Below are 12885 nucleotides of genomic sequence, written 5' to 3'. Positions count from 1 at the left end.
TTAATTAAAATCCTGATTTTTTCCTAAGTATAACTAGCCTAACTCAGTCAAATTGAATATAACAAAACACAAATTTATTAGTTAAAGCACTTGGTGAGAGGCTGGTACAGTTCATACACAGTATGAAAATACGGTGAGTATCAAAGGAAATTGAACAAAAGTAGTTAAAATAAATAATGGTATACATTAACCAGAATGAAAATTGAACGGTGAATATCAGAGGAAATTGAACAGTGAATATGACAGGAAATTTAACAAAAGCAGTTAAAAGAAAACATTGGTATACATTAACCAGAATGAAAACTTAATGATGAGTATCAATCATTTAAAGTTTCGTCTCATGTGACAGCTTAACCTAAAGTTTTCTGGTTCAGTTCTGATCTCAGAAAAATATGTAAATTGCAAGATGCTAAATGATAGCAAGAAAAATTATTTATCTAATAGGAAACTTTCATCGAAATCATGTCTTCACAAGGCTCGAAGTTGATACAATTGCCGAATTCAGCCTCGACAGCATACTTAACGACTAACAAGGCATCTAGAGTGTCATTATCCATGCTGTTCCTCAATGCTGTTTTGATTAAGTTTACCTGGCTGAAAATTCTCTCTACACAAGCATTTGAAAAAGGTAATATAAGCAGCAAATACATGACCACTTTAAGGTTGGGAAACATTAGAGAACCATTATAATTCTTCTTCTGCAGAACTTTTTTCCAATATTTGGCAACTGAAAAATCTTTCATTTCTTTCAATTTCTCAAAATTACAACTTAAATACGTACTCCACTCTACATCTGCTTTGTGATAGTCTACCAGTTCCTTTAAGTAAGGAAACCGTGAAAAGATAGGACTCAGTGATCGAATTTCTGCTGCAACTTCTTGGTCGGGGTTTACGACTTTCAAAAAATTGTACAGTGGATCTGTGAATACAAAACTAAATTTCGTTTTGATTTCATTGACTAATTTCACATAAAAACTAAGAATAGTTTTAGAGAAAGATTCTACTTTATCTCTCATGTTTGGCAAGTATTTCATTTGGAGAAATGAGTCGTGACCTTTAATCCCGTGATCTAAATCATCTAATTTTACAAATCGTTCTGGAATCGTGTGATCAAATGTGTAGTAGTTCATGTCTTTTTTAAGGTATCTTTTTTGAATAAACCAAGAAGTGAAAGTTTTGAGCAAAAAATGAACTTCATCTTTCAACTTGTACAAAAGACAGTCAGTTGACTGAAAAAGGGTATTGAAGTTGGTCAAATAACTTAAAGCATAGGCCATCACTTCTAAATATGGAAGGGTACACTCATTGGAAAGGATACTGTTGATAAAATTTCCATCAGCATGATCCTTGTTCGTTGCTACAAAATTTTTAAAGTATGTTCTAAGTTCCTCATACTGTTCAATTGCTCGGTTAATTGCTGCTTCATTAGCTAGCCATCGGGTATCGCTGGGTGATAACATTTTATGAAGTAAAGACTTCATTTTCTCTTGGATTTTCTGCAATTCTTCTTGTCGCATGCTACTTCTGTGGAAGTGGGCAGCAATTTTTCGCAGCATTTCTTCTACTTGAGTGGGAATTTCTTTTGTACTATGTTGCGCAACTAAATGAATTAGGTGGCAGCTGCACTTTTGCGTTACAAGATGAGGCAAATCTCTTTTTAGTAAGGCAAAAACACCACCGTGAACTCCAAAGTTAACGTTGCAAGTATCTGCAGACATCGCAGCAATATTCTGCAATGAAATTTTTTGCGAAGCTAGGAATTCTTTGATAGCATTAACAGTATGTTCAGCTGTTCCTCCTGAAGGCTGAACAGAGCCAAGGTACCTAGTCTTGACTTCTTGGGTTTTTTTGTCAACGTAAATTGTTACGAAGGACAGCTGCTTATCTGCTGTAATGTCAGTAGTTTCGTCAAATATTAAGGCGATAAAAGAACCCTGTCCACGCAAGTTTTTCAAAAGCTGCTCTTGGAAAACACTAGCCAAGCAAGACTTCAACATTTTGGTTCCTTTGGTTCGTTTCAATTTTACAGCTTGCAACTCAGGTACATCTGGTAAAAGATTTTGCAGAAACGGAGTAAGAGTGTCAAGAAGATTTAATGGGAGTTGCTCACAAGCTAAGAATGCTAGCAATTTCAACTCAATTCGCCGAACTAAGGCTCTGAACCAGCCTTTCTTCATCACTCTTTTCAATTTTGGAGATTTTCCATAACTTGCTGCGTTATGCAAGTGTTTTTCAGAAATCCCATGCCTCTTAATCAGTGCAAAATGAGCTTTCATTCTGCAATTACAGTACTTACAACTTGCCATATCATCTCCAGCAGGTGACTTCTGCTTTTCTTTTTTTAACCAGGCTGCCGTAGTTTCATTTGACATCCAAGCATTTTGAAATTTGAGTGGTCTTCGCTTGGTATCCACGCAAGCTTTCGGTTTTCTTTTTTCTTTGGAACTTTCAATCGATTCTTCACCTGCAGGAAAAAACAAAAAACCGACTATGAGTGAAATAAATTACAAGCAATGTTCTTCCCTTTTCTACTTAGTTTCAGACTAGCAAGCCATGAGGTTGATCGTTAAAAGGAATTAGCGTTTGGTAATATGTCAACAAATGTCGTACTGAATCTCTTCTGTTCCAATACAACAGAAATGAAGATTGCACAATGAACTCCAAATTACTATTTTTTCATTCTTAGATTATTAGAATAGTGAAAGCAAAGTATACAGGCATGTTTCTCTCCTCCCTGAAGAAGAGGATTTTATGTCCATACTTTAATTACTCATTTGAATCGTTGGGGTTCATGCCTATACTTTGGAAATAAATAGATACACTTTATCGTAAACATGGCATGACTCTCTTCTCTTCATTACGCATGCATAATGCAATGGACCCCTTGTGCAGCATTGCATAATTAATGAACAGTCTATAAACTACTTAATAGGTACGTGCAGTTAAAATTTGAGAAAACATGAAAAACTGACTACCTTCTTCATTTTTCTTCATCTTCTTATTTCCTTTCTTGGGTTGATCAAAAATTTCAAAGAAGGTCCGTTTTTTTGATTGCTTTTCGCTGCCGGAGGGGACTTCTGTCTTGTTAGAATCAGGAAAGTACAATGGATCAATCTCAATTGCATCATCCAAAGAGAGGACCCTGCCTATTTAACGAGAAGAAAAAAGAAATAAGGAAAATAACAGAAAATAAAGGTCAACATTTTTGTCAATTTAAGAATTATGAAAAAAGGCATTAAGCAATTACAGAGTATGAAAGATATGGATGAAAAATCAGACAATTAATAGATTTCTCATCTAATTGGACTGGAACGACCAACCTGTTCTCATTCAATATTTTACCGAGTGCAGAATCTGACAATGGGCCTGCAGCAAGGTGCGGGGATTGGCGAATTGACTAGCAATCCTCATGGAAAATTTCACGAAAAGAACGATGGTGCTATTAAAAATTCTTGAAATCAACTCTCAAACTAAAAAAAAAGCTGTTTTTGGAACCAATCCATTCAAAAAGGTCACTTTTACGCGGGCACGAGTCTGCCGCGCTTGTGACGTCACAGTACATGTCCAACCTGGACTCTTCATCGTTGGGTGATAAAGTCATCAACAGTGATAAAAAAAAAAATTGTGTAACAGGCCCATTATCACCGTACCTGAATTTATAACAATTGAAAACTCAAAATTTTAATGGTCATTGTGAAATAAGATAGACAGCAAATTTTATCTCATTCGTTCTGTCTTAAAAATGTACTACGTCAAGGGCATTGATAATTTTTGGGTGTTATCATCTTAGATAAAAATTTATTTGCCTGAAAACTGTTAGAAAGTATCAGGTATCAGTGTCATTCCCTTTCATCTCAACTGAGTATGCTCCAGTATAGAAGTTCATGGAAATATTATTACTGGACTGTCACAGATTAATCTACAGCTCAGAATAAGGTTTGTCGGCATATATTGGCTGTAGGAAAAACTCGTGTTTAGGGGAAAGTTGCTACAAAGCATGAGAAAAGTACTACAGGTAAATTATTCTCACCATCAATTTCTGTGATACAACGGTTAAAAAAGTTTGTAAACTGAGTCATAGACCTTTCATCCTCCAGTTTGAAAGCCAATTGCTCATGATATGGGGCTAAGTTTGGAGCAAAAAGCATTTTAGCGCTTGCGCATTTCATAGATATCAATTTCATTTCTCGATTTAGGATAATGTTCAAAGCAGCTTTATGAACCTGCAACAAAGATACTTCCTAGTTTAGAAATACAACACACCAAATGAGATAGAAAAGCAATTTATCTTTAAGATTCTTCAGTTCCCCAGTCAGTTCTCAATAATTGATGTAGAGAATAACATAAAATTCACTTTTCACCAGTGAAACGAATCATTTGATTGGTCCTTTCCAAAAAGATACATTTTTTCAAGGAAGCAAAGAGAGGTTATTTTATAGAAAAACTTCTGAGGGTCAGTGGCCCTTATTTTTTTATTACAAATTGAACAAATGTGAATAGACAGGCACAGATGTGTTGCAAATGGTTACCTTGTCTTTCCTGAAAAGTAGTCTGTACTTTGGATCCTTCAATATTTGTATGGCACCTGTTCCTGTTTGTTTCCACAACTTAGATACTTTACAAAACCGATAGACGGCCGCTCTTTGTTCGAACACTGAAAATATAAGTCAGAATAAATAAGAATTTCACAGCACAGCAGTTAAATCTTCCCCTAAAAATTGTGTGTATTCCTTTCATTCAATTGACAAGACTTGCTGATAGCTTGATTTTTAGGGCATTCAAGTTTCAAAAAGTTTAGCTGCACCTGTTTCAATGAATATTAAAAGACTAAAGTCATACTTAAATAAGTTCAGGATAACTATTACAGTTGTTTACTGTAAAATTAATGTTTTTGAAACCTCTGTACAGCTCTGACTTGTACATTTAAAAAAAAAGATCTAGAGAAAGAAGAGAGTCTAACAAAAATTGAATGTCTTATTCAGTTAATCACTTACCAGGTGCAGAAATAGGATGCTTGGGGGAATCAGCACCATTAGGTTGACTAGATTGAAGTGTATCAGATACCAGACTCTGGAAGATATAAAACAAGCACTGCATTAACTTCAATTTTTTACGCGCAAAATTCACCATCTCATAATCTTGCTTTCTCGAATTCCTACCTTCAACAACTCATTATTTGTCAGGCATTTCTTGCTCATTAAAATTATATGAAAACTACTTAGTGATTATCCACATTATTTGATACTTTAAAATCACTTCACTCAACTCTGAGACTATAATGCATTTTTAACTGGAATGTTCTCACGCATTGTTTCAGCATGTTCTCTTGATCCATGTAAAACATGAAGCCAACTTTTAAAAATGAAAAATTTTGTTGACAGTAATGTACCTTTCTTTCCTTTTTCTCCTTGTGAAATGGAAATAAATTCAAAAGATTACGAAAAGTAAAACTGGAAATTTACAGGAAGAATAATTGCTGAAAAAGGTCATGTTTAGAACTCCCTAGACCCCTACTCATAGCACGTACTTGCTTTAATCAGTGTATGGCGTAAAGCGACATCATCTTAAGAGAGACATCATCATGAGAGTCTACTAATGAATGACTTTAGGTTACTTATGAATACAATTAGGCAGTGGGTATGAGAGAGGGAGGGATTCGTACAAGCTGACATTCAAAGAGAGAAATTAATCACTAAAAGCACAGGACTGTCGATTGTGAAGATCTGAACGTGCATGAGATACTTTGAGTCTGTACTTGATTAGAATTAGTGAGAATAAAAATGATAGAAGTACAAAGAATATTACTTTTAATAGTCAAATAATGTTGTCAAAAAAGTCATGCAGCTTTTTCCAGCCATCATCTTTTCTGCTTTTAGTTTCATCTTGGAAAAAGTTTAATTGCCGCTGTAAATCCTCAGTTAATTTTTTCTCGTTCAAATACTTGTTCTTCCAATATTCCACTTCCATTTTTAGATTCTCTATTACCTCTATCTTTTTTTGACGGAAATGGAGCGCCCTACTTTCAAGCTCTTTAAAGGCTTCATCTATCTCAACCGAGTTAATAATCTCTAGCTGTAAACAAAAGAGAAGAGGTGTCGTAAGTATATTTTTTGCGGTAAATATTTTTACATGTAAAAAACTGCCAAATTTCACCGCCCACTCTTTACAGCAAATACATCCATGAGTCGCCGAGGGGAAAAAGTATGCAGTGTAGCCAAAAACATTATTCGGTTCTCATCAGGTTTATCATTTTGCACTCACCTCATTGTCGATGGAATGTGGTGGCACTGTGTCTTCATTTTGACATGGGGTTGGCGGGAAATGTATTTCTGCTTCTGTGACAACCTCATTGTTTATAGAGGCAGCTGTAGCGTCTTCATTTTGACTTGGGGTTGGCGACAAATGTATTTCCGCTTCTGTGACAACCTCATTGTTTATAGAGGCAGCTGTAGCGTCTTCATTTTGACTTGGGGTTGGCGACAAATGTATTTCCGCTTCTGTGACAACCTCATTGTTTATAGAGGCAGCTGTAGCGTCTTCATTTTGACTTGGGGTTGGCGACAAATGTATTTCCGCTTCTGTGACAACTACATTGTTTATGGATGCAGCCGTAGCATTTTCGTTTTGCTCGTACATGGGCGGCACAAGAACTTCAACAATTGGGAAAAAAGGTTCTGGGTAGTCTTGGACTTCAGGAATGGAGAGCTCATATGCTTCTAAAAAGAAAAAGAAAATGTTATGAAACATGAGTGGTGTCTGCCTGCCAATCTTGGTAAGAGGCATTATTGTAATATACTTTGAGGACACTCCTCTTGCAGATATAGGGTGACCATCCACTCCAATGGCTTCATACTCTTTCACACGTATGTCTACACACGTTATCTCACTTAGCTAGACTTCAAAGTCAACAGCCTGAGCATTGCAATTATTACTTTGCCAACAAAATAAGATAAAACTAGGGCAGAATGGAGTTAAGGAATTGGTTGGTTTGGCCATTGTCATTGTCATGCCAACGTCAGGAGTTGATAGGAAGTTAGAGTCACCTCTCGCCTCGCATTACAAATACCTTACCACATGTCCATGTGACATGGGGTTCGACTGCCAAAGCCGACTAATCAGGTAGCTTGATTCTTCCTGAGCCTTGTCTTATCACAAAAGTTTGAAATCAAGGCTGGGAACTGATCAGGGTACTGGCGCTGCAATGCTGCCTCAGTGCTACCTGCACAGATGCTTCAAGTTGAGATGTAGCCTCGGAACTAATAAAGGGGCAAATGCTATAGTATCATAATACGGGGCAAATTCAAAATTTCTTGCTGAAATTGCTGATTCTTCCTATTCTGTTATTCTCTCACAGCAAGACAGCTAAGTGCGGTCACTGCCGTGAGATCATGATCCAGCTGGCGGTGCGGGATCTTGCTGCTGAAATCAGGGGTAGGCTCCTAGAGAAATTATTAAGTCTAGGGAGGTGACTAGAAAAATTAGTCACTGATGTATGTCACTTTAGAGGACTTATGTTCAGAAAACATGTGTGTACTTGGAACTTACGAGAGTCATTTATCCATAAGCATTCCTCGTCAATCTCTACCTCTTCGCCAACAACGAACTCCATGTATGGTGCGGCTTTTCAGCAAAAATATGACACACAATATTTAACACAAGCACTGCTAAGAAAATAATTTTTCACCGCGAGAACATTCTTTATTAGGAGACGAAACAATATCACAGAAAAGTATGAGGCACGTGCACGACCGAATAAAGATTAATGGAATAGAGATTCTGAGATTTGGCGGTTAGTTGGCCGATTCGATTGGGGTTGAGACAAAATTAGAGGGAAAGTGAAAGCTTGCAGCCAACTAAACGGCAAGGAACAAAAATCTATAACTTTGAGAGAAAAAAATTGAAAACTCGAGATTATTTCCTAATTTTGAAAAAAATTGTACACAGAGTACACAAAATTCGGCGAAAGTACACAATTAATCCGAATTCTGAAAAGTACAAAATAATCCAAAACGAAAATCGATAGTACACGTGTGTACCGAAAGTACACGTTCTGGCAGCCCTGCCCTTCACTTACAATAGAAAAAAATTCTCTTCATTCCCTCATGGGATATCTTGTGGCAACTTAGGAAAAAATACATTCTGTACTTAGCTTTTCAAAGTTTATTTAAGGAAAAACATTTTTAATACTGTAACAATGAATAAGACGTTTCCTTCCACAATCTCTCTAGATTCTCTGTATGACTGTGGTCCTCAATCTGCACAAATGTATACGTAACTTTGCCATACACTGCAAGGATACAATTCATCCAAATTTTCCATCCCCATTTTTATTGTCTGTCTTAGTCCTCTCTAACTAGAAAGTTAGGGAGCCCTTTTTTTTCTCTTTTTCAAAACCAATGTATTATTCGTGAAAATAAATTGGAAATGTGAATATGAAATTGAGTTTTTTTTTTCTGGACAGATCATGAATGTAGACATGGGCTACATGGCCTGCAGCCCATGGTCATGGAAAGGGAGCAGATTTCAAAAAAAATAATTTTTTTCCTGCTTTCAATCTTCCTAGGCCGCTAGGGGCGTCCTATTATTAGCTTCCAGTTAGGTTCATCACTTTTGACATTTAATAGCAGCCCTTGGATGGCAAATAGAGATATTTGTCTTTGAATAGGAAAGAAAAAGGTTGAAATGGAGGAAGAAGTTTTAGTGTGCCCTCACCTCGTATGCAAATGGGAGAGAAACCACCAAAAGCACAGAGTTTCATTTTAGATTTGCTGTTCAGCTAAAAAACTGGCTTCTCTTAACTTTTGCGCCTCATCCGGACCCAGTAATTAAAACAAAATTAAAAGGCCCATGTAAAGTTAAATTCATTTACTGAAGAAAAAAATGAGTCCTAGTAAGTGTTGCGGGTAAGTGATCGCTAATGTGTGTGACTGACACAGCTCATTAAGTAGATTTTGGATATTATGAGAAAGTATATTTTGGACATTTTTGAACGTTCCGTAGTATTTTGAGACCCTATTTAAGATAAACTTCTGAATACAGAAGCACTAATTCAAAGTAATGATAATACTCAAATGCAATGATTATTTGTCTTGCAAGACAAAGAGAAAATTGAACTGTAGCAGATGATTTAAAGCAAATATCCTTCATCCCTTTTTCATTTTAGCTAAACACTTAGGTATTTGAAAATAAATTAGAGCAAAAGTCCGCAATGAGCACCCTGTAGATATTTATGAATTTCTATTCTTCTCTGAAATGTTGAAACATTTCACTGAAATCCTTATATTTAGAAGTGTTTTGAAAAGATATTGACCCTACCAAAATTCCTCAATTTGCCATTCATCTTTGAAACCATGAAAAGTAAAAATTCTTGAAAATTGGCACTGCGGTGGCAAGTTTGAGTTTAGGATCTTCTTCATGGCACAAATATACACAATCTACAGCAAAAGTAAATGGCTTTGTGGGCAGGGGTTTCAAAATCAGTGGGCCAATACAACAAACATGTCATTAATCAAGACTACATTAACTCCGATAAAACACCTGGGCATATTTTACTTAAGGGCTTAAGCATCAAAATCCAAGTTTCAAGAAAGACAGAAAAAACTGTGTCATTGGTGTGCATTTAATCTTATGAGTCCAATTATAAGTAGCAGGTATTTTTCAGACAAAAACGTTTCTTCGGCTCAAAAGGTTGAGCGCAAGCCAAATAGCACAATTTTTCTCATTTTCTTTGGAACTTGAAAATTTTGGCAGTTGAGCCCTTGAGAGAAATATTATTTCAACTGGTCTTGGCGTAATGGTATGGAAATACTATCCATCTATCAAATTACTGACATTTTTCTCAGTGCAAATTTTCACACTTAATTTTTATGGTTTCACTTTAATTTCAAAGTTCAAAATTATTGATCATCAGACCAAAATACAAAAAGATTTCTCTGCCCTCATAATTCATCTCATAATTTCATTCATAATTTTTCTCTGTCCTCATAATTTCATTTTTAGATGTGCCAACGTGACTTCAATCCCCTTACAACAGCAACATTCATAGCTCATTAAAAATACATGTGGATTCATCAAAACCGTATTCAATCAATTAAACTCATTTTGTTATGGCACATTATGAAACAAGATAAAGTAGATTGTGTACTCTTGGAGGCTTGTTAGGGCTAACAGACAGGGCAGCTACTAGTCGCATCAACTACCTCACAGTCAAAAGTACATGTAAACTGTATCTTACAGAGAATGAAATACCTAGCGGATATCTTTAGGAAAAACTAAGTTTTCTTCCAAGAATAATACATTTCAAGAGGCTTATTAACTTTCCAAAATTTATCATTGACTTGCCTTAAGGTTTGATTACCACTAAGAATAATGAAGTTATTTGGCGTAGGAGAAATATAAATACAGAAGTTAAGGGTCCGGTCAGGTAACTCTGCACCAAGGTCTAATGTTAAACGCATAGCCAGATATTTGCTCAAATGATCCACTGAAACACAAAAAGTATTAAGGACATCAAAATTAATCTCTGCTTGCAAAAGTCTAGGATACGGCTATGATGATTTGGTCAAGATTTAAACCATGTTTCTCTACCTTTTCTTGTCATGTAAATATTTGATACAGTTATGACAGCTCCCTGACAGATGTTCATCTTTTGTAGAAAAGAAAGCTGCAAGTATCTTACAAATTCAAGCAAATTTGGAGTGATTAAACTTGATTCTTACTTTAGAGTCTACTCAATAATTTGGGCAGATTTTTTTTTCCTTTCTGCAGTTTATATACATAAATCTAGACTAACTCCACCATTGGCTGGAGCTCACTACTTCCTGTGTAAGTGCCTGGGTGAGCTTCCCACAGGTTTAGCTTAAGAGTTGGCTAGTATCTTCAATAAAAATTCCTCATTCACGATAGAATCTAAAAACACACATCTCAATTTCTGACATTGCAAATTTTACATTTCTATTAAGAACCTGATTAACTTCATTCCTTGAGATTTTGACTGATTCCTTACTCAAACTATGCAGCACGTTCTTTGAAAAGTTTGAACTATGAGGTTTATTCCTCTTTTCCAATGATAAAACAATGACAAAGATTTTTCACATCGAAATCGAGATCTGTATTTTTTACCTTAATTCATACTGCTGTGTGAAGAAAAGGTACTTTGAACTTGTTTAAAATTAGTTAGCAGTTTGTTCACTTCTGACAGTCATGTGCAATAGACAGATTTAGGCCTTGTCCACTTAAATGTAGTTCGAGGAACTGTTGGTGAACTTGTTCCAAGAACTTGTCATAAATTACCACTTCCTCTTTCCTAGAACCCCCTGTTTGTGGAACTTGTTTGTCCAAACTTCGCTTGCATGAACAAGACCTTGTGTATCTGCGCATGATGGCAACTTCACCCATGGTCAATGATGCTATTGGCAGTGATTGTCACTAAAGCACGATGGGAATGCAGTTGCTGGCGAACAGCAAGTTGACAACTGCCTAATTACCTGCTGCAAGTCATATCTTCAATGAGGAAGATGGTATGCTAAATAAGTAAGTACCTGTAGCATTTGCTGTGGTTTTTATGTAGCGTATTGAGTTCCCTCTGAGAGCTTTGATGAGGACGTCATCCTCTACCATTTCCAGTGGATGCGGTTTGAAAACTAGCTCAATCTCATTGACGATTGCAACTTCGGTAGATGTCTCACCTTCCATCATAGAGTCATTGCCACCAAAAGTGTCCATACTAGATTCTGTTGAGTCGATTTCAGAATTTGTCATGGATTTAGAGTTTCTCAGGAATTTGGAGTTGAAAGCACTCACATTATCTTTCGACAATTGCGAGGAGCATGAGGACTGAGAGTTCTCATTGACGACTGAGAAAGAGGACGATAGACGCTCTCCTGCTGACTCATTCTGTAGACTCGGAGGAACTTGTGGTTCATTTTGTGTGGTGTCCGGATCATTGGCATTCTTTTTCAATCTTTGTAGCCTATTCTGTGTTTGAAGTTTGATTCCCTCGGTTATTGAGTTCACAAGTGCAGCTTGGCTGTGGCTTTTGTTCAATTTCTCCAGAACTCGGACCTGATGTGCTTCATATTCATCTCGACTCGGGTAGATTTTAGAGATTAACAGGTCAAAATTGGGATCAGGCCTTAAAGACCGTTTTGAAACGAGTTTTTTACGACAAGTAGGGCACTCTTTGTTGCCTGATCTTAGAGCTGTGATGATGCAGTCGGAACAAAATCTATGTAAACATTCCTTTGTTGTCATTGTTTTCTTCAACATGTCTAGACAAATTGGACACATGAGTTCACTGTGTAAACTGCGGGGTGATACTGCGATTTCGGTGTTATCAGTTATTGCCTCTTGTGGTGTACGATGTAGCTCGTACATCGAAAGTTCCCAGGACTTGCTTAATCCAACCGGCTCTGTTGAAGCCATTATGAGACGTCGCGACTTATAAGCACGTCAGAAACTTTGAGTCACTGTAGTCATGCAATATTTAAGATACCGACTTACTAAGTTCTTCATTGAATTCGTTCAACTTTGGAGAAAGAGACTGTTATCAGTCAAAACTACATGTTTTTGCAATTGTTTTGCACCACCACGAAACTTTGCTTACTTTTTACTCATGTGTTTACATTTTGTAAAAGCAGAGGGCGCTAAGATCGATAGATTTCAAAGTTGGTCAACTTTCAAAACTGAGAAAGCTCCAAAAGAATTACACTGAGGGGAAAATGTTGTTCGATCAATTGCCAGTAACTGTTACTAGCAAAACAAATTCAATTTAGGATGTTGAATTTAGACTAAATAGTTGCTGTCGCACTGAATATTGACAAAATGTGCATTTTTGATGCAGTAGAAGCATGTCTTAAATTCTGCCTGTAGTCAGTGTAATGATAG

General features: G+C 36.4%; 2 protein-coding genes across 2 annotated transcripts; both read right to left on the bottom strand.

The window, feature by feature from the left end:
• Positions 1-437: 437 nt before the first annotated feature.
• LOC109041142 (uncharacterized) lies at positions 438-8004 on the bottom strand. Its single transcript, XM_072299067.1, has 6 exons — positions 6262-8004; positions 4995-5070; positions 4530-4654; positions 4031-4223; positions 2976-3146; positions 438-2464 (listed from the first exon to the last, which is right to left on the bottom strand). Exons 1-6 carry the CDS (start codon positions 6781-6783, stop codon positions 438-440), a joined length of 3114 nt encoding a protein of 1037 aa, XP_072155168.1. The 5' UTR covers positions 6784-8004.
• Positions 8005-8145: 141 nt separating this feature from the next.
• Positions 8146-12630, bottom strand: Sce (E3 ubiquitin-protein ligase Sce). The gene is made up of 2 exons (XM_019046131.2): positions 11541-12630; positions 8146-10483 (listed from the first exon to the last, which is right to left on the bottom strand). The coding sequence occupies exons 1-2, from the start codon at positions 12421-12423 to the stop codon at positions 10272-10274; spliced, it is 1095 nt and encodes a 364-aa protein (XP_018901676.2). The 5' UTR covers positions 12424-12630; the 3' UTR covers positions 8146-10271.
• Between the last annotated feature and the right edge of the window lie 255 nt (positions 12631-12885).

Source organism: Bemisia tabaci, chromosome 4 (genome assembly GCF_918797505.1).
Source record: "Bemisia tabaci chromosome 4, PGI_BMITA_v3".
Taxonomy (NCBI): Eukaryota; Metazoa; Arthropoda; class Insecta; order Hemiptera; family Aleyrodidae; genus Bemisia; species Bemisia tabaci.
The sequence above is the reverse complement of the archived record's forward strand: the minus strand, read 5'-3'. Positions and strand labels throughout refer to the sequence as shown.

Excerpts from the sequence above, each read along its gene's own strand:
- LOC109041142 (XM_072299067.1), bottom strand. The coding sequence starts at position 6,783 with ATGCCTCTTACCAAGATTGGCAGGCAGACACCACTCATGTTTCATAAC. Across the intron at positions 4,655-4,994 it reads GCATCCTATTTCTGCACCTG|TGTTCGAACAAAGAGCGGCC; the intron begins GTAAGTGATTAA and ends TTATATTTTCAG. Across the intron at positions 3,147-4,030 it reads TTGTATCACAGAAATTGATG|GCAGGGTCCTCTCTTTGGAT; the intron begins GTGAGAATAATT and ends CTCGTTAAATAG.
- Sce (XM_019046131.2), bottom strand. The coding sequence starts at position 12,423 with ATGGCTTCAACAGAGCCGGTTGGATTAAGCAAGTCCTGGGAACTTTCG. Across the intron at positions 10,484-11,540 it reads AACCACAGCAAATGCTACAG|TGGATCATTTGAGCAAATAT; the intron begins GTACTTACTTAT and ends TTTGTGTTTCAG.